This window comes from Mus musculus, chromosome 4 (assembly GCF_000001635.26).
Source record: "Mus musculus strain C57BL/6J chromosome 4, GRCm38.p6 C57BL/6J".
NCBI lineage: Eukaryota > Metazoa > Chordata > Mammalia > Rodentia > Muridae > Mus > Mus musculus.
Genome location: NC_000070.6, coordinates 136,929,203 through 136,957,009, shown reverse-complemented (window position 1 = coordinate 136,957,009; position 27,807 = coordinate 136,929,203). Strand labels below are relative to the sequence as shown.

Below are 27,807 nucleotides of genomic sequence, written 5' to 3'. Positions count from 1 at the left end.
CGGGGCCAACGCCCCCAGGCGCGAGCCGGCCCGGGCGGGCGTGTGCACGTGCTGCCGGCCGGTGGCCGCGGTGCGGGCTCCGCGTCCCGCCCGCCCCGGCGCTGATTGGCTGCGCGCGGGGGCGGCCCCGCCCGGGGCGGTGGCGGGCGCGGGTGCCCGCGTGCGGCTGAGCCGCGTGTGCGCCGGCCGGGGTGCGGGAGAGGCAGGAGCGCGCCACGCGCGGCCGCCGGGCCGAGCCCGAGGAGCGCGGCGCCGCCCGGCCATGGCCCCCGCCCGGGCCCGCCTGTCCCCCGCTCTCTGGGTCGTCACGGCCGCGGCGGCGGCCACCTGCGTGTCCGCGGGGCGCGGCGAAGGTGAGCGGCGCGGCGGGGCGGGGGCGGGGGCGGTGCTGCCCGGGGCGCAACTTCCCCGCCTCGACCTCAGCCAGCCTGGGCGCAGGATGGCATGGGCAGGGTCGGAGGGAGGATGCCCTGGGGACTGAGAATCGGAGGCTGGGGACAAGGGGACAGGACCGGACAGAAGACAGAAGAGGTATGGAGGAGAGAGGGTTCAGAAAGAAGGCAAGGGATGGGAACCGAGGACCAAACGGGCTGAAGGCACTGGACGGACAGGGAGACGCAAGAATCCAAAAATCGGGGACAAGGTACAGAGGACTGAAGGAAAGGGGGCTGAAGATGGCTTTGAGCACAAGGCCACGAACTGGCTGGGGCCAGACAGAGAACAGGGGGCTAGAAACACCGGGATGATGGGTGTCTTGAGAGTGGGGTGGGGGCATAGGCTGGCCAGGGAATAGGGACACATACACCCAGGCAGTGGCACCAGTGGCAGGAGGTGCAGAGAGCAATGGACTGGGAGAGACAGGCACAGTGGCTCAGAGAACGGGGTCTTGTCTGAATCAAAGCCAGGTGGTCCCTTCACCCGGGGCCCCAGCAAGGTGGGAGGGGCACCGAGTCCTCAGGACCAAAAGACTCTGGGAAATGACTTCTGATGAAGAAAGGAAGCCCAGAGCTGAGACTGGCTCCAGGGCTGCCCACCCACACCTTTTCTTAGGTCCCACTGGACATTGCAATGAACCAAGGGGTTTTGCCCCACACACCCTGGCTCCTGTAGAGACTCTCCTTAGCATGCTGTGCAAGACCACTGTTTAGAGCTAAAGCCGGTCTCACGAGACAGGCTGGATTTAGGATTTACCGTGTCCTCCAGTCCCAAGCAAGCTGAACTATTTGCTCAGAGAGCTCCATGCCCAGCATTCAGCTCAGGAGGCCCACTCAGCCCACAGGTTCATCCACATAGACCCAGGCTAGCAGAACCTCATGTGTGGACGGCACCCCCCTCCCCAAACCCCATCATGCACACAGCAGGGCAGCCATTGCACACACACACACACACACACACACACACGCGCGCACATGTGAGTATGTGTGACACCCACGTATGCATGTAGATACCGCAGCACAAACAGAAACAGACCCTCAGATTTGCATGCAGGTCCGGTGAAACACATGTACTCTGACATAGGTAAAGTACTGTCCTCAGGGAAAGCAAAACCAGGGAAGTGGGGGGAGGGGGATGTTTCAGGGTGGCTAAGGGACAGGTGGGCAGGCAGAAATGGCTGCCTATCTACTTATGATTGGGGGAGGTATTCTGAACAGGGAAGAGTCAGGGTCAGAGAACAGCTGTCTGGACAGACCCTGAATAGAAGAACAGGGTCTGGCAGAACAGCTTTCCCCGAGCCAGGCCAAGTGACGTGGGGTAGATTGTGGTGGGTTAGGGTTGGGGTGGAGGGGGTGTTCCTAGCCCAGTAATGTTCAAGGAGGTCTTCAGCAAGCCTTCAGGAGTCAGCTGTGCACCTCACGCTCTTGCCTTACTGTCCAGTGGAGGAGCCAGCACCTTCCAGAGTCCTAGACTGAGACCCAGAGCCCCCACGGTAGTGACGTTTCCCAGACTCCTATGCTGCAGACAGATATTCCAGGGGAATGTGTGTAACAGAGAAGCCCCAGCTGGAGAAAAAGGGGGAGAGACCTGCCTGCAGTCAGGGGTGAGACCAAGGGTGAGCTTGCAGAGTGCCCAGACAAGCTGGGGTGACCCACACACCACTGATGGCCAGATGGTGGAGACCTGGGCCTAGTGTGTATGTGGAACACCCAGCAATCCTTTATGACATGACTCTTGTATGGTACAGGAGCCAGAACCTGCTGGGAAGACCCCTGGGGGTCAGGGAAGAGGCCGTCTTCCTAGTTGGGGCCCAACACAGGCAACAGCACCCAGCCTGGCTGTCTGCCCGTGACTACTGGGCAGTCATGTGCCTACAGATTCCTTGAGCCACACCAGGCGCCAGATCCTTACGGGTGAATCTCCCTCCACTTCAGGGTGGTCTCTGAGGCAGTCTGTGTGTCCTGCATGATGTCCCTGGGCCACCCGGATTCTCTGGCCTCCCCATCACGCACTGTGTCCTCAGGGAATGTGAATCAATTTAAGTATTAGTCTCAGCGAAATGGAATGGGGGAAGGTGACAGTACTGGAGAGAAAAAGGATCGTATAATGCCTTTCGTGGTCAGGCGGGAGCTGCCGGGGAAATGTCTGCTGTTCAGCACCTGACGGCCTGTGTGGCCCTCAGAATTACCTGCTCTGGGAGCCCCAGGAGGACCCCTGTGGGCATTTCCAGAGGAAAACTGAGGCCCGAGGGGTTCAGCAAGAAGCCTTGGAGTCCAGGTCTCTCATTTTCCAAATAGGGGATGAGTCCAGATGGGGGAATCAGTCTCATGGTCTGGCAGGAGAAGAAGTCAGCCAGCTGCAGGACCAGGTCTAGATTTCCAAAGGGCCTCAGACCAGGCCAGGCGGGCCCAAGGCTGGGATTCCACCAAGTCCCCATCAACTCTCCTGTGTTGGCACGAGCTGTCCCTTGAGATTCACCTCATTCTCCTCCATACCCCCCGTGGATGGCGATGGGAGGTATAGAAGCTGGCAATGTTCCAGAGGGAAAGGACGGACCAGGGGATGGGGGGTGGAGGGGGACAGAGTAGGGTGTAGAAGGAGTCAGAGCTAATAGCCTGACTCCCCTAGCCTGTTGTGAATCCAATAGAATTGACTTTTGACTGGTCTGTGGGTTACCTGAAGACTGGATGGTGTGCTGGGACTTCCTGGGGACAGATGGTCCCAGAAGGTGGCTCTGAGTTCAGGGTGTCCAGGGGAGCCTCTGTGGCAACGGATGTTTGTTCAGGGTCTTCCAATGTAGGGTCAGGCCTGAACTAGGCTGTACAGTGCCTGGAGAAGGCAACCTCAGGCCTGAGACCCACATGGGGATACTGGCTGGTGTGGGGACACCCCTGGCTGCCCTTTCCCCGCCCTCTTTCCTAATGGGGCCCCACTGGTCTTGGGGGGGAGCTGCAATACAGCCCCCTTCCCTCCCCCCCAGCCGGCAGGAGGAAAGAGCTTGCCTGACCCACTTTTCTCTCTATTGCCTGAGAGCAAAGGAGGGAGGGAGACGGGAAGCCTTCTCTCTGCCTGTGCTCCTGGCGTAGGGCTGGCTCGGGAGAGGGGACATTCCTCTGTGGACATTTGTTCTGGTTCTGATCCCACCTGGTCCCTAAGGACCCAGGAAGGAGTGCAGAGGCGGCTCCTGACATCGGAGTGGGAGGGTGGAAGGAAGAAGAAAATAAGTCTGTGAGAGCATCCTCACTCCACAGTCCCCGGTGACACTTGTCTCCACCTTTGAGGGCCAAATGGGAGCAAATGCAAACTGCAGGCAGGGTACCCCACCTCCCTAAGGGAAAGTTCCAAGAGGCCCTGCTTTGCCCTTCTGTAACCTGTCCTGGTCATATCCCACCTTGGAAGATGGAAGCCTGTGGTGGTTGGTTGGGATCGGCTGGGGAAGGCTGGGGAAGGCTGGGGAAGGAGACCCATGGAAGAACAATACAAAAGCAAACCAACAAAGAACATGGAAGGCTATGGAACTCTGCACTAAAGGCCGTAATCATAGCAATAAAAAAAAAAAAAAGCAGGGTCCAGAGACAGGAAGGAACTTACCTTGGGACACACAGCAGGTACAGATAGTTGGGACGGGAGTTCTGCTCTCTGAGGCGGACAAAGCGAGGAGGCATAGGGCTGTAGGATGTGGCAGCAGGGACTGGCTTTGGTCCAGACACTGTCCCAATGCTTTACATATGGCTTCCTTGCCTGTGTCTGAACCCCCAGGTCTTACTGACACATTTTAGAGATGGAGAAATTGAGATTCAAAGAAGTGGGAGTTGCCTGTGATGTGACAAGGGCCCAGGAATACCTGACCACCCTGCAAAGGCGGGCGCTTTACCTTGTGGTTTTGCAGGTTGCCCCGGGTGGGCACAGGGCCTTACTTTGAACAGGCTGGCATTTGAGTCAGAACTCCTTCCCTCTACCCAGACACCGCCCAGAGAACCTGCCTCTCTGCTGAGTGGTAGTTCTCTCTGTGCTGGCCTTGCTAGCCATCCTTGGGCTTCTGGGCAGGTTCTGGAACCTCTCTGAGACACATCTTTCATCCCTAACATGGAATACTGCACGCTCCTCCGGACTGTCATATAACGCTATCGCAGGCAGGGTGGCATCTGAGGCTCCCCTGGCAGAGTTCAGCACACAGTAGGTGGCGTCAGGAAGCAGCTCGACCTCACCCATCCACAGCCCTCCCATCACTGTCCTCAGTGGTCTAGCAAGTGCCAGGCTCCATCCTGGGGACACCGAGGTCCTTAAAGCCATGCCTGTCCTCAGGTAAATGGTGGGACTTACTGGTGTATATGTAAATGCTAGCATCTTCTCAGAGGGCACTAGGGGTGGACACTACCACCCCCATTCCATAGAGGAGGAAGCTGGGACTTAGAGAGGTGAAGAGGCAGAACCAGGATGCCAGCCTATGCCTGCAGGAGCACCCAGACCCAGCTCTGTACGTCCAGCTGGTCCAGCATCCCAGGACCCGGGCAGTATGTGCATTAGTAGTGGCACGGTGACCCGGATGTTGGCTGAGGGTTGATGGGCACTGTCAAGAAAGAGGTGGGGCTTAGACTTCAAACCAGATAGGCTAGCAAAGACAGGCGTCCTGGGCTGGGAACTGTGAGCTCCTGGGAAGGGACAGCTAAGAGTGACCAATGCAGCTGGCTCTGACTGGGAAAGGGTCCCAGGGTCCTAATGCCCCCTTGTCTTGTGTTTTACAGTGAACTTGTTGGATACATCAACCATCCACGGAGACTGGGGCTGGCTCACGTATCCCGCTCATGGGGTGAGTGATGGAGTTGTGTGGTTGGAGTTGCGAATCTTAGCATCACACTGATCAAAAGGAAGCAAAGGCTCCGAGAAGTGAATTCATTCATTCATTCATTCATTCATTCATTCATTCAAGGGACAGAAGTAGGAGAGGGGGTGGATAGTTCTTGACAGTTTAGCTCACTGGGACCCTTGGGATCACACTCACTGGCACAGGCCCCTGATTCTGTCTGATCTTTGGTTTGAGGATCTTCATAGCTGTGCCCTGGGCCTGCGTATTCATGGCTTGTTAAGGCCAGGCTCAGGGTAGCTAGAACCATGGCAACAGAGATATGGACAACAAGGTCCAGCCAGGCTTCCATACCCTGGGAACAGGGCCTAGCTCATCCCAGTGATGACAGTGGTACCAGTTAAGGCCTGGGAAGGGACTCTTTTTTTTTTTTTTAACCTTGGGGGAGGTTTTCATTTTAAGGATCAGGATGAATGTCCGCTCTGCCTCGCTGGGGTCTCATCACAGGCAGCACTGGGCTGAGACACAGCCATCAGCTCCTCAGCACCACGGCATTGTGGGAACTGGCAGGGCTGAGCCTGAATGCTATGATTCTCCAGGCCCAGAGCTGTAGCCTGCACGGCCACTTCTGAGAGCGGAGGCCAGGTACCCGAGAAATGCAGCTAAGCATGGCTGTCCTTGGGAAGGGCCTGGGTTGGGCCTGGCTTGACTCAGAACCAGAGACTTGGCCCTTAGATCAATAAGAACCTGGATTTGGTTTGGGGGAGATCATACCTGGTGACAGAAGGCTCTGCTGTTCATGGTGTGTGTAGCCTCTTCTTACTTCTTCTGAGATTTAGAAAATAATGATAAAACCTCATGTTCACATTGCCTTGGGAGCAAGTCCTTGCAGGATGGTAGGCCCATTCCACAGGTGAGACTACTGAGGCTCAGTGCTCTCTGGTGGCAAGTAAGACTCGAACCCAGATCTCTATAGGACTGGAGCCCATGTGGAACAACCCATATGCACCTCAGGTGCTGAGGGCTTGTCTGACCTCCCTGTAAGGGGTGAGGGTGAGTGAAGGATGCTCTCTTCAGGAGCTGGGGGGTTCCTAGAGAGGAATGAATGTACTACATGGGTCCAGATCTTGAACTGAGCAGGTGGAGCAGGGGGTCGGAGGGAGTGCGCATGCTCCTGTCCAGGGGCCTGCTGTTGATTCTCCTGCCCAGCAAGGTAAAGAGCCTTTGGAGCTGGCTCTTGAGGCTCCGTCCAGCTCTCTCACTCTGTAGCTTGCTCCATGCCCCTCTGGGCTGTGCGTAGCATGAGAGGGGCGATCTGGCTTGGGCAGGACACAGCTGGAGGCAGGGGTGCCTGGCTTCACGATGGAAGAGCTTTGCCTTCTCTGACCAGTGGAATGGCTCAGGCCATTCACCTCTTCTTTTATAACGAGGCGATCGTAGATCATGCTCTGTGCAGTTAGATAGGGCGAGGCATAAAAAGGGCCTTTGGCCATCGAGAAGCCAGAAGCTGAACCCCAGTATTTAACCAGGCTGCATCTTCCTTCTGCACCCACTGGGGTGGCCCGTATCTTGCCTGGCACTGAACAGCTTGAGTGCAGACTGCCCTAGGGGAGGGGGCATATTACTGTCTGTCTCCCGCTTGACCCTCACTGTGCACTGGAGTAGCTGGAAGGAGCAAGCATTCATAGATGCAGCACCCGTGGCTCAGAGAAGGAACGGCACAAACCCAGAGCAGCACAGCTGCTTTGCCCTGTTCTGTTCCAGGAAGAGAACAAGGTGGGGGACAGCATGAGAGGTCAGCTGCACAGGCAGCTTGGGTGGGACGAGCCCTGAGTGGAGAGCGGGCTGGCTTTGTCTTTGCACTTACTTCCAGGGACCCAGACACTACAGGCATCCGCCCTCACTCTGGGGCTGGCCGGATGGGGCCAGGCCATTGGCACCATTGGGGACAGCTGGAGCGGGTTCTGATCAGACTGGTTAATTTATCTGGGCCCCTGGCAGGAAACAGACAGGGAGCATCTGGCAGGCTCTTTGGTGTTCCATTAATTGTGACAATAACTTTAGCCCCAGATGTGACATGACTGCCTGGGGCTGGGGCTGCAGAGTGGGGCGTGGGGCAGCAAGCATAAGCTCTTACAAGTGAGGCCAAACTCCCAGGAGCCCTGTGGGTGAGAGCCTCTGTCCGACGGTCCTGCAGGCATGCAGCAGACCAGGGGTGAGCTGGCGGGTGAGCAGTACACTTGTGCCCTGCTCTCTGAGTGCCTTCCTGTGCCAGGCCTGAGCTCAGCACTCTGTAGGCATTTTCTCCTGGCGTCCTCCCAGACCAGTGGAGATAGGCCTGTCTGGGGGTGGCTGGGGTGGAGACCACACAGCAGGCAGAAAGGAGGCCAGGTGGAGAGGCTAGTGGCAGGCAGGAAAGGGGTTAGGACACTCAGAACCCCTGCTGTGCCACACACAGGGCAAGATCAACCCAGGGATTAATGGAGTCTCAGGAGGAGGGGTCTTCAAGCCCCCTCCTCCTGCAGTACTGAAGTGAGGAGATCCTTAGTTCCTATAGAGCAGAGAGTAAGTCACAGATTTGGACATAGCTATCTGGACTCAGCCCTGTGCCTGCCCCTAGCTGGAGCTGGGTAGCGGTGTGGCTGAGGTAGCCAGGGCTTTTACAAAACTCTCTGCACCCGCATAGAATCCTTGCTTCATCCAGGTGTTGCTGGCAAGTGCCACATTATGAGGGTTCAGGTGCTTCTGTCTCTCTCTCTCTTTTCCTCTCTCTCTCTCTCTCTCTCTCTCTCTCTCTCTCTCTCTCTCTCCCTCCCTCCCTCCCTCTCTCTCTCTCCCTCCCTCCCTCCCCCCTCCCTCTCTCTCTTTCCCTCCCTCCCTCCCTCTCTCTCTCTGTTTCCTCTCTGTCTCTGTCTCTCTCTCTGTCTCTCTCTGTCTCCTCTCTCTCTGTTTCTGTCTGTCTGTCTGTCTCTCTCTTTCTTTCTCTCTCTCTCTCTCTCTCTCTCTCTCTCTCTCTCTCTCTCTCTCACACACACACACACACACACACATCTGGATTCCAGGTCCCTTGAGCTGTCACTGCTTTGCTGGGGGTGGTGGTGGTCAGGAACCCACTTGTGGGCAGGGTGTGGTGGTGGCCATGGTACTAGGGATAGGGATTGAACCCAGACCCTCCAACATGCAGAGCAAGCACTCCACCACTGAGCTACACACGCCCTCTTCTTTCTTATTATGGTAAAACACACGCAAAATCTCCCACCATAACCACTCTTGCCACACAGTTCAATGGTGTAAAACACGTTTCCGTTGCTATGTGACATAACGTCACCACCTTCCAGCCCACCCTTCTCCAGAACACCCTTTATCTTTGCAAGCCAGAGTGCTGTACCCACAGACAGTAATACATTCCCCCCACACACACACACACATACACAGCCCCTAGAAACCGTCACTGTTTCTCATCTCTGTGGATCACACTGACCTAACCGGCCTGATGCCATCGGGTGGGATGAGCTGGGGCAGCTTTGGTCCGTCTCTCTGTGGCTTCTTTGGTTAAGCATGCCTTTGGTACTCACCCGTGGGGCTGGGGAGGTGGCTCAGTGTGTAAGAGTACTTACTGCGTAAGCTCGAAGACCCAAGTTAGAATTCCCCAGCACATACAGAAAAAAACCTAGCATGGTTAAGTGTGCACCGAACACTCTAGCACTGTGTTGGAGGTGACAGAGCGGCCTGGATGGAAGAATAACCTGTTGGCAACCAGCTCGAAACAGTGAGGTCCAATTTCAGTGAGAGACCCTGTCTTAAAGGCATGTGATAGACGATGAAAGCAGGGGACACTTGGCGTATTCTGATCTGTCTCCATACATGTGGGTGAGCACACCATCACACACACACACACACACACACACACACACACACACATGCATATGTGTGCATGTGCACATACGTACTTACCTATGTCCCAGCGTGATATCTGGCTCCCATTCCTTTTTAAGGCTGAATATTATTCCACTGTCTGTACATGCTGTTTTCTCTGTCTTTTTATCTGTTGGTAGGCAGGTGGGTTTTGTTTTTTTTTTTTTTTCTCATCTACTTGAGGTTTTTGTGTGTTTTCCATGGTGAGGATCAGACCAGGGGATGCCGGGTGCTGGGCAAGCACTTACCACACTCAGCAGCACCCGGGATGCCCGTCCTCATCATGTGCCTGGGTACGCAGGCATCTCATTGACACGATACACTCTTAGAACTGCTGCCTCATGTCAGTCAGTTGTTTGAGAGCCTCACTACGCTGTCGGTCACAGCGGCTGCACGGTTCGCATCCCCCCAGCGATGTACCAGGCTCCTTCATCCCTCACCATCACCTCTCTTCTGTTTAAATATCTAACGGCTGTGTAGTGGGCTCTGGCTGTGGGTTTGATTTGTATTTCCCCAGTGGTTAGCGATGTGGAGAGTCTTTTCTTGTGCTGTTTGCCCATCTGTGTATCTTCTTCAGAAAAATGTCTTTTCAAGTCCTTTGCTCCGTTCTTTTAATTGGACTGTTAGTTTTCAGTTGTTGAGATGCATTTCTTTATTTGTTATGGATATTAACGTCTCGTCTGATATATGGTTGACAGATTTCCCCTACTTCCAGGCTGCCTTTCATTTAGCTCTGTGGGGTATTCGGTTTATCTCTGTTTCCCTCACTCAGGTAGGAAACAGTAACGCTTAACTTTCCCACAGCTTTGGTCTGACCTGAGGGGAGCCCAGGCCAGCCCCCGGGGACCCTCGGTAGCCAAGACCATTCGGTAGAATACCTCAGAAGCACACACAAAGCCCTGAGTTCCATCCCCAGCATGGGAGAAACAAAGGTCAAGGTTTGTTTTGACTACATAGCGACTTTGAGGCCAGCCTGAGCTACAAGAGACCCTTACCCCAAACAAACAATGGACCGGGAAAACAACAGGGTCGTCTGACCAGTTGATCAGCTAGTCATTCAGCAAACAGCCACCAAGATGGGGGAGCTGGAGAGAGATTTGAGGTGGGGTACAAGCCGGGACCACCACTTCTTACACTGGAGGGGTCCCTTTCAGTGGGAAACTGCACTCACTTGCTTCTGCAAGCAAGACCCCCTCACCCTGGGAATGATGGGAAAAGCCGTTCAGAAATAGCAGTCAGAGCCTGGGCGGCAGACAGGCCGGATTCTTCCTGGGCCCTGGCTCAGGCCAGTCTTACCCTGTGGTGGCATACGCCTGGCTCTGCCTCACATGTGCTGCACTTCACACGGAAGTAAGTCAGTAACACTTCCGTGGGCACAACCTAAGAATTCATCTGCAGGTGCCCGGCCTTGGGGCAGTGGTGACTGCCTTCCCAGAGGGACGCCCCTCTCCTGTGTTTCTCCTGGTGTCTACACAGGGGGCTAGCAGGGGAAAGCCAGGCGTGGCTGCTGTGTTAGCAGATTTTGTTCTCTTTGCCGCAGTGGGACTCCATCAACGAGGTAGACGAGTCCTTCCGGCCCATCCACACGTACCAAGTATGCAACGTCATGAGCCCCAACCAGAACAACTGGCTGCGCACGAACTGGGTGCCCCGCGACGGCGCCAGGCGTGTCTACGCCGAGATCAAATTCACCCTGCGTGACTGCAATAGCATCCCAGGGGTGTTAGGTACCTGCAAGGAGACCTTCAACCTTCACTACCTGGAGTCTGACCGCGACCTGGGGGCCAGCACACAAGAGAGCCAGTTCCTCAAGATTGACACCATCGCGGCGGATGAGAGCTTCACGGGCGCAGACCTGGGTGTGCGGAGGCTCAAGCTGAACACGGAGGTGCGTGGCGTGGGCCCGCTCAGCAAGCGCGGCTTCTACCTGGCCTTCCAGGACATAGGTGCCTGCCTCGCCATCCTCTCACTCCGAATCTACTACAAGAAGTGCCCCGCCATGGTACGCAACCTGGCAGCCTTCTCGGAGGCGGTTACTGGGGCCGACTCGTCCTCGCTGGTTGAGGTTCGAGGCCAGTGTGTGCGGCACTCGGAAGAGCGCGACACACCCAAGATGTACTGCAGTGCTGAGGGCGAATGGCTGGTGCCCATCGGCAAGTGCGTGTGCAGTGCTGGCTATGAGGAGCGGCGGGATGCCTGCATGGGTGAGTGAAACTCGAAGCTGGCTGGCTGGCTGGCTGGCTGGCTGGGCTGCACGTGGCTCCTTATGGGCGGGGCTGCTGGTGTGCAAGATGTCATCTTCCGCCATCTGGCTCCCTGTCAGCAGATGCATGGGGCATCTGGAGGCCGGGTAACAGCCAGGTGGCCCGTCCCATGACATTGTCAAAGGGGCCTGTGTGATCGGGTATGTCCCTAGGTTTGGAAATGACACTGCCTGTGGTTCTAGGGCCTTCAGAAAAGAATATACTTCATTGAGTAAAGTATTAACTCACTCAGTCCCCGTCACTACCAAATGGAGCAGGGCCTGTCTCTGTCCTGGTTTTGAAGCTATGCAGAGGAGAAGCAGCTTGCCCAAGGTCACACAGCCGGGGAGTAGAAAGCTAGGATCTGAGCTCTGGCTCTGGCCTCTAAGCTGAAAATCTCCAGCCTTCCAGTGTGGGGAGTAGAGAGAAGTAGAGTTAGTGTTCTGGTTAAAGACACACAGGGAGGGGACATTCCAGCAGGACCATCCAAAGAAAACAGGCTTGGTCTGACTTGTCATATGATCCCAGACCCTGGCTCTTGGCCGCCTGTGTTTGGGGGAGCTTGCAAAGTCCTGCTGGGGCCAGCGGAGTACCTGAGTGTACCAAGGCTAGGCATAATTGCCAAGGGAGGCTCAGGCATTGTGTTGTGTGTGTGTGTGTATGTGAACATATGTGTGTGTGCATGTGAACATATGTATATGCGCATGTATGTGTGTGTGCATCTGCACACGTGTGGTCTGTGGACCTAGGTGGGGCCCTGCAGCCTGCCCTGCTGAGAACAAGTGCCTAGGGGCGCTCCATGGGCACCAGCTGGGATGCCAGCTGGTGCGAGGCTCGGCCTGGTTTCCCTGTGCCCTTCTTGGATCCCCTCGGGGCTAGACACATGGCCCCTCTGCCATCAGGGCACAGGCAAGCCTGGCTGTGGAGAACTTTGGTTCTGGCTGCAGAGGCTCCAGGGAGGGCCCTTCCTGTGTAGGAGTCATGGAGACTCGAGCCTGTCCTCAGACACCTCCTGTAGACCCGGAGAACACACTAGCTCTGTGATAGTTTTTCCAATGTTTGCCATATTTGGGGATTTTAATAAATACCCCTAACACATTAGCTCCAATGTTCTTCCATTGGTCCTCTGTGTGCTCAGGACACAGAAGTCAGGGCAGGAGGATCCCGCCTTTGGGAAGTCTCCATCCTTACGAGAGCCTTCTAAGTGAGGGGCCACACTCCCACTTTGCAGATGGGACAACCTGAGGCTCTCTGCCATGAGTATCAGAGTGGATCTGATCCCAGGCTACCTGGCCCCCAAGCCCGGGACTCCCCCTCCACCCTCAGAACCCTCCTGTCACCTTCAGGCTACTGGTGATAGATACAGCCATGACATGATGACCAAGGCAGGGTGACCGGTGCCACCTGCCTAGCACCGCCTCAACCCCAAGCTTGAGATGCCACCAACTCTACAAATAAGCCAGTGAGTCCCACGTGCACCAAGACAAGCCAGCCTGCGGGAAAGACTAGGAAGTTCCCTTGTTTGGCAGAGGTGGGGAACGGGGCAGGACTCTTAGTGAGAATTCCTCAGAGACTGGGAGAGGCCAAGGCCAAGCTTACTGCCTGATGCCGCCAGCCCATTAATAAAAAATAACAAAGACACACGGGGCAGGGTTAGGGAACCGCAGTGTGTTTTGAGTTTTACATTTAAATCATAATGCAACATAATTATGCTAGTTGCAAGATAATTACAGGTTTTATAAAAAATATCAATTCACAGTGCACTGCAGGCGGAGAGATGGGGATGGGCTGTGGGTTTGAGTCCCACGTAGAGGGACATTCCCCGGCCCTGCTAGTGGCATCTGTTTCTGTGTCACCGAATCTGGAAGGAACCATGTGGGTTCCACACTGAGACCTTCACAGAGGGAGCCAGGCCAGCAGCAGCCTTGCCTGGGTCTCTGTCTGGAGACTGTAAACTCTGCCATGCCACTTGGCTCCTCAGGTGACAAGGTGAGATTTCTTTCCGGCTTCAGAAACTCATAGGGAAATACCAGAGCCATACAAAGTTGGTCCAGTTTACCACGGAAAGAAAGAGGCCCAGAGAGGTAAACTTACTGGCCCAGGGACACACAGGAAGGATTGGTAGGTAGGCAGACCTCCGATCTCGGGCATCCCAAGCAGGAAGTACTCAGTGACCTCTGTAATGCCTTGCCTGCACTCTTCCCCTCCCCCAACTCCTCCAGGGAGCAGAGGGGCCTTGGAGTATCATCCCCACTCCTTGAGCGGCAGGGAGAGTCTGAAACCCTTCAGTCCTGGTTGCTGTCCTTCCCGTCACCTGGATGCGAATGTAAATCACCCTCGGGGGCCCTAATCATCTTTCTATAAATATCAGAGGCTCGTGCGGAGGGGAGCGGGGGACGACGAGCGCTTTTGCCTTCCTGCCTGTGTTTAAAATCTGATTTAGAATTAATTTCCTTTGGTCGACCACGGGCGGGCACCTTATTTGTCAAATCTCGGGCTTCGTGCAGGGGGAGCAGAGAGGTGGCTGAGGCTGCAGGCAGCTGCCGGCCTGACAGGCAGCCCGGGCAAGGTGCCCTCAGCGGGGCAGCGGCCTCTCCTGGCCCACAGCCTGCAGCTCTGGGCCTGGACCACTCCGGAAGCCCCCTGGGTCACGGGGCAGGACCAGACTGCAGCCCGGAGCGCTTCCATCTGTCCCAGCCACTAATTCGTAGCCCAGCCTCCAGGATCCAGGGCTCCCTGAGGCCCGGTGATTAGTATTCTTATTAAAGATGATTTTATTTTCAAGGCGTGGATTAATCTGGCCTTGACACGTGATAGCCATATTGGGTATTAGCGGAGCAAGAGGGAACTGGGAGCGACAGGAAGACAGAGCCACCTCTAAGCTCTACGCCTAGAGGAGAGCTGGATAGGGGTCCAGCTGGAAGGTCCCCGACTGGCTCTGCATCACCCCTGGGCTGAGAATCTAGGGGTAAAGGCTGCAGCTCTCTGAGGGTGTTCCCTCTTCTGCCAAAAGGTCCCATGAGCTGGGGTACAATGCAGTGACAGAGCGCTTGCCGTGCCTGTGCATGGCCTCGTGTTCTACTCCCCGCACAGACAGACGCTCACACACAAGTGAAACATTGTACCACGGCCGATTGCATCTAGTTATAGCAACCAGTGCCAGGTGCTGCCAGATCCTGTGACCCAAACTGGCCCTATTGCTGTCCCCATTTTACAGATGAAGAAACTAGGACCCAATGATGTACCCTGAGTTACTAAGCCCAAGTAAGGGGTTATGCCAGTCAATCTCCAGGCCCACCCTTCCTTGGTATGAGCCGTTGACAGCCAAGGACTTTACAGATGGCTGTCACATTGTGACATGCCCTTCATGCCCTGCCATACCAAGATGTCCGACAGAATTTCTTGTCTGTCCCTTGTTGCTTCAAAGGTTCCCTGGGCAGAGCCAGCTCCTCTGATCTAGTTTGTAGTGGAGGGGCAGGGGAGTAGGGGATGGATAAAGAGGTGCCAGCCCACCACAGGGGTCTACCCACCACAGTGAGGGCACTGTTACTCAGCACAGCCGCAGGTCCAGCAGACAGAGGCCAAGTACCCTGCTGACAGTGCTACCTGGATAGCCCCCTGCCTCAGGAGCCTATGTCCCGCCTGCATCCCAAGACCGACCTCCGTGCCCTGATCCCAAATGGAATCAGGTCTGAACCTCCTTGGGGCCCCTTAGACCGGGGCAGGTGCTTCAAAGCTCAGGCATTTTATTCCCTCACCTAGCAGCTGCTAAGCCCCTTTCCAATGCTGCAGTCCTGTGCCCCTGAAGCCACTTGAGGGTGGTCCTTTCCCCTGCCTTACTTTCTCACCAGACTGAAGAATTTTAGAAATTTGCTTGGCTTTAGCTTGAATAATAAAGAGATCCGATTGGCATCCATAGGCGCTGTGATCTGAAATGACATTCTTAAATAAAACTTCTCTGGGGGACTGGCTTCTCCAGAATAGGATTTAGCGTGGAGAGAATCCAGTGAGTCTGAGGCTGTCCCCGTGACCGAGGAGTTCCACCATGACAGAGCTGGAAGCAGCCTGCCTGGGTGGCACTGGGTCCTCCTGACCCTCTCGAGCGGTCACAATAGAACAGACTAGTCCTTACCTCCCAAGGGTCTCCCATGAGGACCTCCCAGTCCTGGAGAGACCACTAGGGGATGGGAGATACAGGGACAGGCATAGTCATTTCCATGTGTTACATAGAGAGGGCCAGCAATGCTGTCTCAGAGGACCAGTTGAAAGAGATCCAGAAAGAGGAATTCATCACATGGATAGGCAAGAAAAGGCACCCTGAGAAGAAAGCCCAGCATGTGTAAAGGCCCTGGGGCCTGTAGCGTGAGAACAGCCGGAGCCCAGTCTGGCCTGAGGATGGGAGGCTGAGGTAGAGGGTCAGCAGGGATTCCTGAGCCTATCTGACTTGATCTTACCCTTCAGATATCCACCCTCCATCCTTGGGGAGGGGGCTTCTGCCACTGCTCTCCAGGACCCTTTTGCCCTCCTGAGTATAATTTGATCGTGTTTGCCGGCATCTCCTTCCCTAACATGGTGTAAGGCGGACTGGGCAGTTCAATTAATGAATGTCCCCCGGCTCTGAAAAGGGCCTGGTCCTGGGTCCTGCTCCTAAGTGATCTAGCTATCAACTGACTGAGGAGGTAGGTGGGCAGGAGGTCCTGTTGGAAGCTACCAAGGTCACTCAGATGAGGTGCTGTCAGAGGTGACAGGGTGGTGGGTCCTAGTGTCAGGTTAACTGGGGAACTTGTGCATCATGAAACATCAGACCCCAGCCATAGCTTTGCTACCTTTGAGTTTGTGGTGAGGCTGGGGAGCTGGCTTTAATGGGAGAGGGTCCCTGTTTGTCCGGGCTTGGCACCAGGTCGTGCATGGGTCTTTTCTTACTCGCCCAAGTCACACAGCCATGGCTTTAGCCACGCTCCCTGTGAATGGCAGCTACTTGGTCCCTGTCAGAATCTGAGGCAAAGGAGAGTTGGGGATGTGCGGCTTTGGGGTGACCACTTTGGGTTTGGAACTCATATCAAGGTCCTAGCTCAACTCCATGCAACCCTGTGGAAGTCAAATGCCTTGTCTACACTCTGACTCCACCCCATCTGATGGTGAGGATAGCATCAGGATATACAGAGTAAAAGCTCCGTCCTCCAGTACAGACAGACAGATGGATGGGGACACACACACAAGCTCGGGGGCACCCAGCTTGCCTATAGCTGCCTTCTCCTCCACAGCCTGTGAGCTGGGCTTCTACAAGTCAGCCCCCGGGGACCAGCTGTGCGCCCGATGCCCACCCCACAGCCACTCTGCCACCCCTGCGGCCCAGACCTGCCGTTGTGACCTCAGCTACTACCGCGCGGCCTTGGACCCACCATCGGCAGCCTGCACCCGTAAGTACCGCCTTGAACCTCTCCTGGTAGGACCCCCAGGGTTCATTCTGGAGCCAGGCGTCTACGAAGTAAAGATGGGTTGGTATGTAGGGGGAGGGTGTCTGTGACTACAGCAGGAAGCTTGACAATCCTGGAATCTTGTCATGGTGCCCGGCCATCTCTTCAGGGACACCCAAGAGGCTCCTTCCATCCTTCCTTCAGTCTTTCAGGTGTGTCTTGTGTCTGATGAGGGCGTGGTTCTGTGTGCATGAGGGGACTCTGGGGAACGTAGGAAACTCCTGGCACTGCTGTTGCCTCAACTCTCCTGGCTGGGGCCTCAGCACAGGCCCCTACTGTCACTGCCTGCTACAGAGGCCTGAACAGTTTCGCCCTGAAGCTGCTGCCTAGATCTCTCCTGTCGCTCTTCTCATGGTCACCCAGCCCCAAGTTCCCTGCACAGGCAGGTCAGTCCTTGAAATCGCTTAACCCCACCCCCGCACCCCGTAAGTGCCATGCACACAGGTGCCAGCCATCCCTCCTTTGAGGTTCTTGCCCAGACTCGAGCTTTGTCCTGATGTGGGACCTGCAGGGACAGAAAGAATGCCTCCTCGTGAGGTGAACTCAGCTCTTAGTCCCAGGCATGTGCCCACATCTGGCTAGATTCTGGCTTCTCTCCAAGACCAAAATACAGGACCCAAAGCTGCCTGCCATCCTAAGCCCGTAAGTCGGGGCTTTTGATGTCGGGGACCTTTGGCTTGGAAAGTCTTTGCTCAGAAGTGGTTCTGAGAACATGTGTGCTTCGAGTCTCTCAAGGCCAAGATCCCCAGCCTGGAATTCTGAGCCCTGGGGTGCTCTGCGTAACCCCATGCCCTTCCAGTTTATCCACCATGACTCAACCCCCATGATACTTCTACACAGCCCCACAATCAGTCCAGCCAAGGAGCCACCAGCCCCTCTCTCCAGAGTCTGTGCTGGCCGGCCTGGGCCCATATAGGCAGGCGTGTATGGTATCCCACAGCCTGGTGGCTACACAGCAGGCTTCTCATGCCACAGAGAATGGCCAATGACATTTTTATTAGCAAAAGAAGGCAGGGATGGAAGTGGGTGGACATGACCAGGCAGTTTACATATAACGTGGGTCCTGTGGGCACCCAGGACTGTCCGGCGTTCCTCTGACTGTAGGTGGGAATTGTAAGAACACACATAGCATAGGAACTCAGACTCTTGTCTCCTTTGCCCCGAGACTTCTGGAGGGCAGAAGAGATGTAGTTTCTTAGTTAAGAGGCCCCCAGATACAATGGGGATCCTGGGCCGGCTCCACTCTAACTTTTGCTGTCTGCCCTCAGGGCCACCCTCAGCACCAGTGAACCTGATCTCCAGCGTAAATGGAACGTCTGTGACCCTCGAGTGGGCCCCTCCTCTGGACCCAGGTGGTCGCAGCGACATCACCTACAACGCAGTGTGCCGCCGCTGCCCCTGGGCCCTGAGCCACTGTGAGGCTTGTGGGAGTGGAACTCGCTTCGTCCCGCAGCAGACAAGCCTGGCACAGGCCAGCCTGCTGGTGGCCAACCTGCTAGCCCACATGAACTACTCCTTCTGGATCGAGGCAGTCAACGGTGTCTCCAACCTGAGCCCTGAGCCCCGCAGCGCTGCTGTGGTCAACATCACCACGAACCAGGCAGGTAGGCGGAGCAGCCCCGGGACCCTATTCACCCCCACCCCCCACCCCCAGCCATTGTTTCTTTTGGCTCTTGCTTCCCACCAGGACCTGAGCAGGAGATTTTTGGGGTTTTTTTGCCTATAGGAAAGCAGAACTCAGTCTGAGACTGGGAGTACCCCCAGAGAACACAGAGGCAGTCATCAGTTGTGGGTCATAAGCCTGGATTCTAGAACTTTCCCTGCCTATAGCTCTGCTTTTTCTCTTGTGCAATGGAAGTAACACTGCCTGCCTTCCATACTGTGGAGGCTTAGAGAGAGGGGAGATCACTCAGTCCAGCAGCTGACACCGGAGTCTAACCTTAAGCCCAAGCCGCCCTGGCACACAGCAGTCCTTCTGCCTTAGCCTCTCAATGCTGAGATGACAGGTGCACACCACCACTCCCAGCCCATGCAGGGCTAAGTATCAAACCCACTGCTTCACGCATGCCAGGCAAACACCCTACAGCCAAGCCACGTCCCCAGCCCTAGTTGTCATCACTTCAGTGTCTATGTCCAGAGCTAGGTGGGTTTGGCCATATTGGGCCTATGGCCATTCACGTATTTCTGGTCAGTCAGACTGTGTTCAGCTCATGAAAGTTCTTTCTTTCCAAACTCTGAGGGGCCCTGCCTGTCGAGTGGTAGCCTGGTCCTAAAGAGCAACCAGGAGCAGCTTTCTATGACTAGTCACTCTGGGACAGTCCCAGAACCCTCAGCTCTTCCCCTACCATTTTCTCCCTAGCATATATAGGCATGGCTAGGAAACTCCCTGTCACCACATAGGAAGTAGAGGTCGGGACCCCAGTGAGCAGCCTTCAGAGGAGTCCAATACTCATTCTTCCAATGGCCCAGTGACATTTATCCACGACACACACCCTTTACCACATCTTTCCATCCTCCCGTCAAGCAGTATTCAAGAGCAACTGGCCTGTGCCTGGGTCCACAGTCCTGCCCTGCCACCTGTCTGCAGGAGCATGAGAGCAGATGGCTGGCTGACCCAGGGTGGGGGAAGAGCAGACAACTTGGAAGCATCTAGACAGCACTCACATTAGAGAGAGACACACCACTACCCCATTGCATGCCACCCACCCCAGGTCTCAGGCGCTGTCCCTGTCCACAGACCTTTCCTCTCACAAGGCTCTCCTCACAACTATCTCAACCACACCCACCAGTCTCGTCCCCACCTTGGCACCATGGCCACATGCAGTGGGTGCCTCTCCCCATTCTGTTCCCCCTGCCCATCTGCCTGCCAGCCCTGGTCTCTTTGGAGTGGCCTGCAAAGACAGCTGGCTGTAAGTGATTTAGCAGGTCCTAACTAGTGCGAGAGAAAGCCACCACACAGTTGCAAGCTCCCACACCCGACTCCCCAGTTTCGGGTCTTTCCAGCTACCTCTATAGGAGCTCCTTGACTCTTCATGTCAGAGTCTCTAGTAGCAGCAGCATGTATTAGGCACCATTGCATGTAGTCCCTGCCTTCAGTGAGCACCCAGGCATGCTGGAACAACAGGGCTCTGAGACACAGGAAGAACTGACCTGTTAGGGCCTTGCTCTGCAGTCCAGGCTGGCCTTGAATTCATGTTGATTGTCTTGCCTCCACCCCAAGTGTTGGGATTGCAGGTGGGAGCCATCATCCCCAGCTCACTTCATTGTTTGGCCTTGGGTATAGCTCTAAGTGACCTTCAAGCATACTTGGGAGAGAGCACCGAGTACCTGCAGATAAAGCCAAGGGTTGGGGACAGGGCACCTCCTGTGACCAAAGAATCCCTGAACATACACAGGCCTGCTCACCTCCTGCCCCTCGCTGTCCAGAGCTGCCCCAGCCAGGACTCCAGCCCAGAGTCCTTCCTCAAGCAAGGCTGAGGCCCAGCTGCATCCAGACCTCTACTTGGGGTGGAGGCCCTGGGTGTAACTAGAGCTGAAACTGGCCCCGAGGAATGACCCAGGAGGCAACCAGTGCCTCTCCAGGATATGGGGCTGCAGACTGTCTTGGTGTAGAAACAGGAGGGTCGACGAGCTGAGCCTGGGAAAGACTGGGCAGAGGCCTGGGCTTGGCCCATGCTGGGCCTGATGGGTAGCTGCCACCCCAGCCCCGTCCCAGGTGGTGGTGATCCGGCAGGAGCGGGCTGGGCAGACCAGCGTGTCACTCCTGTGGCAGGAACCAGAGCAGCCCAACGGCATCATTCTGGAGTACGAGATCAAGTACTACGAGAAGGTTTGCGAAAGTTCTGGAGGTGGGTGGGTGAGGAGCCACCAGGGAGCCGTGGGCAGTGAGGAGGGCCTGGGGCCCTGGGGCCTCACTGCCTCTGCCTTCTTCGGGCAGGATAAGGAGATGCAAAGTTACTCTACCCTCAAGGCTGTCACCACCCGCGCCACCGTGTCAGGCCTCAAACCAGGCACTCGCTACGTGTTCCAGGTCCGAGCCCGCACCTCAGCAGGCTGTGGCCGCTTCAGCCAGGCCATGGAGGTGGAGACCGGGAAACCCAGTGAGTGTGAGGATGGGGGAGGGCTAGAAGCCCCACTGGTGAGACCAGGAGGTGGGCAAGCAGGGAGAAACCATACCTGGCTGAGCCCTCAAGACCCCTGACTTCAGCACCCCATGCAGTGGGGCTGCATCTTTGCAGGCAGGAAGTGACACTCAGTCCGGTCACCTGTGAGCCCCTCCTGAGCCTGAGTGAGGCCTTTGCCAGGTGATCTTAGAGGTGTCCCAGGGACATCTCTTAGAAGTGCATGCTCTCCACAGCCTCCGTGATCCATAGCATTCATAACACTAGGGGTCTTGTTGGAAACACTAGTGCCGGGGTCTGCATTAGAAACCCTGAGAAGCTGAAAGTCAGAAACCTAGCAGTTAAAGGCTGATCTTTTTGCCTTCCTCTGGCTCCAGTCAGCCAGCTTCCCACATTGCAGGGCAGGTTAAGGGCCCACCTGGCATTCCTTTGCCACCTGTGTGTCCTAAGTATTTATAGGTCACCTTAGACTGAGGGTAGCAATCCTGACCTCCCATTCCATTTATCCTGTGGCCACCAGTAAGTAAGAGACTCCAGTAAGCTGCGCATAGTGCCAGGCCCTGCCTTAGAGGGCTGAGAAGAGGGTCCCCTGAGGCCAGCACTCACATCTCTCAACACACTCCTGGTGCTGCGAGATTGACAGACAGCATGGGTGGTTTTCAGCTCTTCTTTGTTTGGGTCAAAAGAGGGCAAGTGATTGTCAGCAGCAGGCTCAGCTTGCACGGTCCCTCGGTCCCTGGAAACCAGCAGCTTCCACAGTGGGAAGCCAGGCAGCCCAGCTGCAGGGACTCTAAGGGAAGCCTAGTACAGTGCAGGGTGGGGTGGGATCAGAGCCAGCTGGCGGCTGCAAAGGCCTCTTCCTTCCTACAGGGCCCCGCTACGACACTCGGACCATCGTCTGGATCTGCCTGACACTCATCACGGGCCTGGTGGTGCTCCTCTTGCTTCTCATCTGCAAGAAGAGGTAGGTGCTCCTCTGCCCCACCCCCGCCACCACCCAGGCACCAATGTTCTCCTCAGCCACAATCCAGCCATGCCCAACCACATGCAACCATGCCCGGCCACAACTCGGCCCCACCCAGCCACAACCCAGCCTCGCCCAGCCCTCCCCACCCCGACCACACCAGCCACTGCCCCACACGGAGGCCATGAATGGGAAGGGACCTGCCAGGGTGGCCCAGAAGCCTGGAAGCCATGCCTCCGCAAGCACAGCCTATGTAACGGTCAGTTGCACTGGGACATTTTGTGGATTTTAAGTCCTAAACTGAAGACTATGAGTCTAGAACCAAGGCCCCTCCTCTTCAGACTTTCTGAGGGACAAGAGCCAAACTGTTGGGAGAAGGGCACCCTGACTCACCTTCTGATTGGGTCTAGGGTGGCCTGTTCTCAGTGGGGTGATGACCGCCTTACCCCCACCCCCATGCAGGCACTGTGGCTACAGCAAGGCGTTCCAGGACTCGGATGAAGAGAAGATGCATTACCAGAACGGGCAGGGTGAGTACGCAGCCTGCGGACCCAGGGCGGGGCTGGCCTGTCCAAGTGTCTGTAGGAAAGACCAGGCAGGGCTCAGAGACTAAGGTTAGCCATTACAGGGACCGCCCCCACTTGCCAGCTGACAGCCCCCGAGGGATGCCAAAGGTTCTTGGGGCATGGGTCTACTCATGTGTAGTTCATGCGTGATGCCTCTGGTGGGTGTCTGGGCTGTTTTGAACAATAGCCCCTGCTACAGTGAGTTTTCCAGGATCCTGTAGAGACTCCAGGAAGCAGGGGGGACATGGGGTGGGAGAGAAAGCTCCTTCTCCATCACTGTGCCCACTGACGTCAGCCAGAATACTCATTCCACTCGGCTCAATGCAGCCCTGGATTTTTAGCCATTTTCTAGTGATCCACCTTCAGGCAAAGCTGGCGTGTGTGAACTCCTTTTCTTAATGGCATTAACGCCCTAAGAGCAATGTTAAGGTCACACAGACTTGGGGTGTATGTGTCAGAGAACAACATACATGTCAGAATTAAACAGAGACCAAGAACACAGGACCAGAGGCATGCCATAGGCTTCCTGCTTATGCCTGTGGGATAAGCACTGTGGGGTCCCTGCTGTTTGACACCATATCTAGAGATTCACAGAGACACCCTATATCCCCTAGGGAACATTGGGAGAGGGAATGTCCTCTTGTCCCGATTGAGGGCCCTTCTCCTTGACTCCTCAGCACCCCCACCTGTCTTCTTGCCCTTGAACCACCCCCCGGGGAAGTTCCCAGAAACCCAGTTCTCTGCAGAGCCCCACACCTATGAGGAACCAGGTCGGGCAGGCCGGAGCTTTACCCGAGAGATCGAGGCATCCAGGATCCACATTGAGAAGATCATAGGCTCGGGTGAGCCCCAGAGGCCGGGAGGGATGGGATCGTATGGGAGGGGACCCTGGCCAGATGGGTAGGAAGATGGGAGCATACTGGAGCACCTGGTGTGGAGGCTTGGAGAGAGTGGGCCTGCGTGGGACATGGGTCCCAGCGATGCTTCTTCCTTCCCGGCCCCACAGGGGAGTCAGGAGAAGTGTGCTATGGGAGGCTGCAGGTGCCAGGACAGCGCGATGTGCCTGTGGCCATCAAGGCTCTCAAAGCTGGCTACACGGAGAGACAGCGACAAGACTTCTTGAGCGAGGCAGCCATCATGGGCCAATTTGATCACCCTAACATCATCCGCCTTGAGGGTGTGGTCACCCGTGGTAGGTACCAGCCAAGGTCAGCATCCCCTGATGGGACACACCTATCCAGACAGGGATCAGGTCTATCCCTTGGGACATCCTGACCCTGTCACTATGTCTCAGGTCCCTAGATGATCCTGGAGTGCTCAGAGCTCAGGATCCCAGTAGGACCCTAAAAACTGACCTGACTGCTGGGTGGGCATATGTTCTTGTGTTCCCTGGTCAGCAGCCCTGGGCACCCCCACACCAGACCTTCATCTCCCCTGCCCTGCCCAGGTCGCCTGGCAATGATTGTGACGGAGTACATGGAAAATGGCTCTCTGGATGCCTTCCTCAGGGTACGTCTGTCCATCACTACCAGCCACACAGGTGGGGTGCACACACGGGAGTCCAGTCTGTCTGTTGAGAGTTCACCTCTCACCTCACTAGAGCTAGCATCTCACGTACATGGGGAAGAGGTGGGTATGAGGTCCAGTTGATCAAATTGCTTTCTGGCCCTCAACCATGAAGGTCCTAGAGTTGCAAGGGCCCCTACTGCCCTACTCCATACTAAGGTGTCCCATGCCACCTGTACTACCATCTGGGAGCAAGTGGTAACATATCCAGCCCCCACTTCTGGGTATTCACTGAGGGCTGTCAGACCTGGAACTTAACCTTTCTGGGCCTCCAGTCCCTGAGAGGAGACACTTCCAGGAGCCCATGTAAGCAGCCAGACACTTCACTTTGCCCACTGCATTCACCTCTGATCTCTAGGGAATTGTGGGAGATAGCCCTGGGCCAGGCACTGTCCCCAAGGTCCACATACCACTCTGTGTCCCCTTGCAGACCCACGATGGGCAGTTCACCATCGTGCAGCTAGTGGGCATGCTCAGAGGGGTGGGCGCTGGCATGCGCTACCTCTCAGACCTGGGCTACATTCACCGTGACCTGGCTGCCCGCAATGTCCTGGTGGATGGCCGTCTGGTGTGCAAAGTGTCAGACTTTGGGCTCTCAAGGGCTCTGGAGGATGACCCCGAAGCTGCCTACACCACTGCGGTGCGTTGCCAACATCCTTCCGTGAGCAGGGGTATGGGCGAGGCTTAGTGGGCAGCCAGCCATGTTCTAAGGTGTTCTATGGAACACAGCGTGTGCTCTCGCTTCCCGCTTGTCTGGCTTTTTTTTTCTAGTGGCTCAGGAGTGGGGTCCTCTAGAACGTGTGCTCTTGGGTGGTGGGCTGGGCCTATGGGACAAGGCCAGCTAGCTAGCCCCTCAACCTTTTCCTATCCACCCCAGGGAGGGAAGATCCCTATCCGATGGACAGCGCCGGAGGCCATTGCTTTCCGCACGTTCTCCTCAGCCAGTGATGTGTGGAGCTTTGGTGTGGTCATGTGGGAGGTTCTAGCCTATGGTGAACGACCCTACTGGAACATGACCAACCAGGATGTGAGCCTGGGGCCCAGGGTTGGGGTGCAGCTGTGAGTCCTCCTCAGGGGACACAGCCTGAGTCCAGCACTCTGTCCTCACCAAGGTCATCAGCTCTGTGGAGGAGGGTTATAGGCTGCCAGCACCCATGGGTTGCCCACGTGCCCTACACCAGCTCATGCTGGACTGCTGGCACAAGGACCGTGCCCAGCGGCCTCGCTTCGCTCATGTCGTGAGCGTTCTGGATGCCCTGGTCCACAGTCCTGAGAGCCTCAGGGCCACAGCCACAGTCAGCAGGTACCAGAACCCTGTGCGGGCCTCATTGCCCCATTTTCCGATGAAGGGCTGGGCTGGCGGGGGCGGGGGGCGAAGAGTGGCCAGTGCCCACGTCCTTAGCAAAGGCAGAGACCCAACAGGCTGCTTACTGAACTCTCTGCTCCCAGGTGCCCACCCCCTGCCTTCGCCAGGAGCTGCTTTGACCTCCGAGCAGGCGGAAGTGGGAACGGGGACCTCACAGTGGGGGACTGGCTGGACTCCATCCGAATGGGGCGCTACCGGGACCACTTCGCGGCTGGCGGGTACTCCTCCCTCGGCATGGTGCTTCGGATGAACGCCCAGTGAGTGACAGGGAAGGAAATAGGGTGCAGGGCCAGGGGCAATCCCACAGCAGATCAGGGGTGGGCAGAGTAGGCTGTCTTCCCAGCTCCCAGACTCCTAAAGCCAAACCAGCAAGCTTCCGTTCCTTCACAGGGATGTGCGCGCCCTCGGCATCACTCTCATGGGTCACCAGAAGAAGATACTTGGAAGCATCCAGACCATGAGGGCCCAGCTGAGCAGCACCCAGGGACCCCGCCGGCACCTCTGACCCATGGCCACTTGGCACTGGTTATACCAGCTGTCAGGGGCTCCACGCCCCCCCCATCAGTCAGGGTAGCCCCCAGAGCAATACCACAGGACCTAGAGTGACAGAGGTCAGGCACCTGGGACAAGGACCTTGGTGCTCCAGGTAGAGAGGACACCTGCCCTCTGGAAGCAGGCACAGGACCTTGTGTCTTCTAGAGCCTGGGGCCTCCAACACCAGAAGCCGATGGTGACATCACTCACCTAGCTGTGGGTGCATGCGTGCATGCATAGGGTTGATGGTAGGTATGGGGGTGCCCCACAAGGTCCTGGCAGCTGATGGAAACAATGTGTAATCATGTCTCTGTTCCCCGTCAGGCCCCAGCACAGACGTGTGCAGGTCACCATGAGTGTGCTTATCTGCTAAGGGCAGGAGCCACACGTGTGTGACCGCAGATAACACGTCATGAATGAGGAGGCATGACAGAGTGTGAGCAGGGGATCTGAGCTGACACTGCCCAGTTCCCAGGACCTGTGGGGATCAGACAGTGCCTGCAGGCTGGAGCCCAGGCTGCTTCCGAATCACACCAGCACCAGGCCCACTGCCCAGCCTGGGTGAACCCACCATGGCAATACCTCAGGTCCGGGACTCCTTCCTACTTTGGAGGGCAGGGCCACCTGCAGCCTCTGCCTGGCTCCTCCTGCTACTCAACAGGAAAACAGGGTTCCTGGCCAGTCCCTCTGGCCACCTTCCGTAGAGGATCACAGCAGAGCGTGAGATGCCCTCGGTGGGGCATGACTGCCTGGCCATCTGCTCTCATGGCTGTGATGCCTCTGCCCAACGTCCCACTACCCATCCCTGCCACCCCTGCCCATGCTGGGAACAGGAGCATGGGGCAGACTCTCAAGCCCCAAACCCACCCCTTCCTATACCATATAGGTAATGCCCAGAGACGAGGATGCCTTGCCTGAGGTCACATGACAGCCAAATTTCAGCGTTGGGGCCCTCATACCCCCAGCCATGGTCTGTTCTTCCCAACCTCCCCTCCCCAGACTGCTAGGATGGGAGGGGCCTGGGAAGCTCACCGCCACAGGCTGATAACCCCCTTACGGCCCACCAGGGTATGTAAATATCTTTTTTTCTACCATGTCAGAATATTTTTTTCTCCTCACTTCTGACAATGCAAAAATGGTCTTCAAAGCACATGCAAAGCTCCCTGGGTGAGAGAGCCCCATCCTGGGGGAGGCAGGGCCCAAGGAGCCCCGGCCCAGAGGACAGGGTGGCCCCCTTCCCTGCCCATCCCTGCCCACAGCCAGCACAGCACCCTGTGAGACACCAGCACTGAGCCCCCTCCCTTCTGCAATAATTCAGGGGCTTCAGCCCCACCCAGGTGCCGTGCGCTGCCAGCTCCTGCGCTTCTATATATTATAGTACTATGTAGCCGAGCTGCCCTTCCTTCCTATGGAAGTGGGAAACATGGTCAGGACACGAGGGGTGGGGACACCTTGTCTTCCACCCCACCCCACTCACCCAGTGTCTGGGCTTAGGATCCTCAGGCAAGGCCCCTGGGGTGGGGCTCCTGGGGGCCTCTCTGTGGTTCCCATCCTGAGTCTGGAATCACTTGTGATGAGAATAAATACTGTCTCATCTTCACCTGTGTGTCCTGCTTTGCTTGTTTGTTTGTTTGTTTGTTTGTCTGTCTTCCATTTCTGTTTCCACTAGGCACCAGCAGTGTATATTTCACACCAACCAGAACCCTTCCAGCCCTCTCTTCCAGGAGATGCTTGGAGAGAATGAGCTGCCTAAAGCATGGTCTGGGATGCCAAGGAACACACACACACTGGGAGATACACACCTCCCCTAGGCCAG

At 56.3% G+C, this 27,807-nt stretch overlaps 1 protein-coding gene across 4 annotated transcripts; it reads left to right on the top strand.

The window, feature by feature from the left end:
- The first annotated feature begins 150 nt into the window (after window positions 1-150).
- Epha8 (Eph receptor A8) lies at window positions 151-27,591 on the top strand. 4 transcript variants are annotated; one of them, NM_007939.2, is made up of 17 exons: window positions 194-353; window positions 5,181-5,245; window positions 10,695-11,358; window positions 16,662-16,817; window positions 18,143-18,478; window positions 20,579-20,703; window positions 20,812-20,974; window positions 21,866-21,959; window positions 22,422-22,489; window positions 23,203-23,367; window positions 23,532-23,717; window positions 23,973-24,034; window positions 24,522-24,731; window positions 24,969-25,118; window positions 25,204-25,394; window positions 25,541-25,714; window positions 25,848-27,591. In NM_007939.2, exons 1-17 carry the CDS (start codon window positions 263-265, stop codon window positions 25,960-25,962), a joined length of 3,015 nt encoding a protein of 1,004 aa, NP_031965.2. In that variant the 5' UTR covers window positions 194-262; the 3' UTR covers window positions 25,963-27,591. The 4 variants fall into 4 exon arrangements, 3 of the variants coding, with proteins under 3 accessions (NP_031965.2, XP_030109049.1, XP_030109047.1); XM_030253189.1 differs by having other exon boundaries at window positions 200-353; window positions 18,143-18,474; XM_030253187.1 differs by lacking the exon at window positions 194-353 and adding an exon at window positions 502-643.
- Window positions 27,592-27,807: the final 216 nt, after the last annotated feature.

Coding starts and splice junctions, on each gene's coding strand:
- Epha8 (NM_007939.2), top strand. CDS start 263: ATGGCCCCCGCCCGGGCCCGCCTGTCCCCCGCTCTCTGGGTCGTCACG. Junction 11,359..16,661: donor GCGGCGGGATGCCTGCATGG/GTGAGTGAAACT, acceptor TCTCCTCCACAG/CCTGTGAGCTGGGCTTCTAC. Junction 25,119..25,203: donor GGAACATGACCAACCAGGAT/GTGAGCCTGGGG, acceptor GTCCTCACCAAG/GTCATCAGCTCTGTGGAGGA.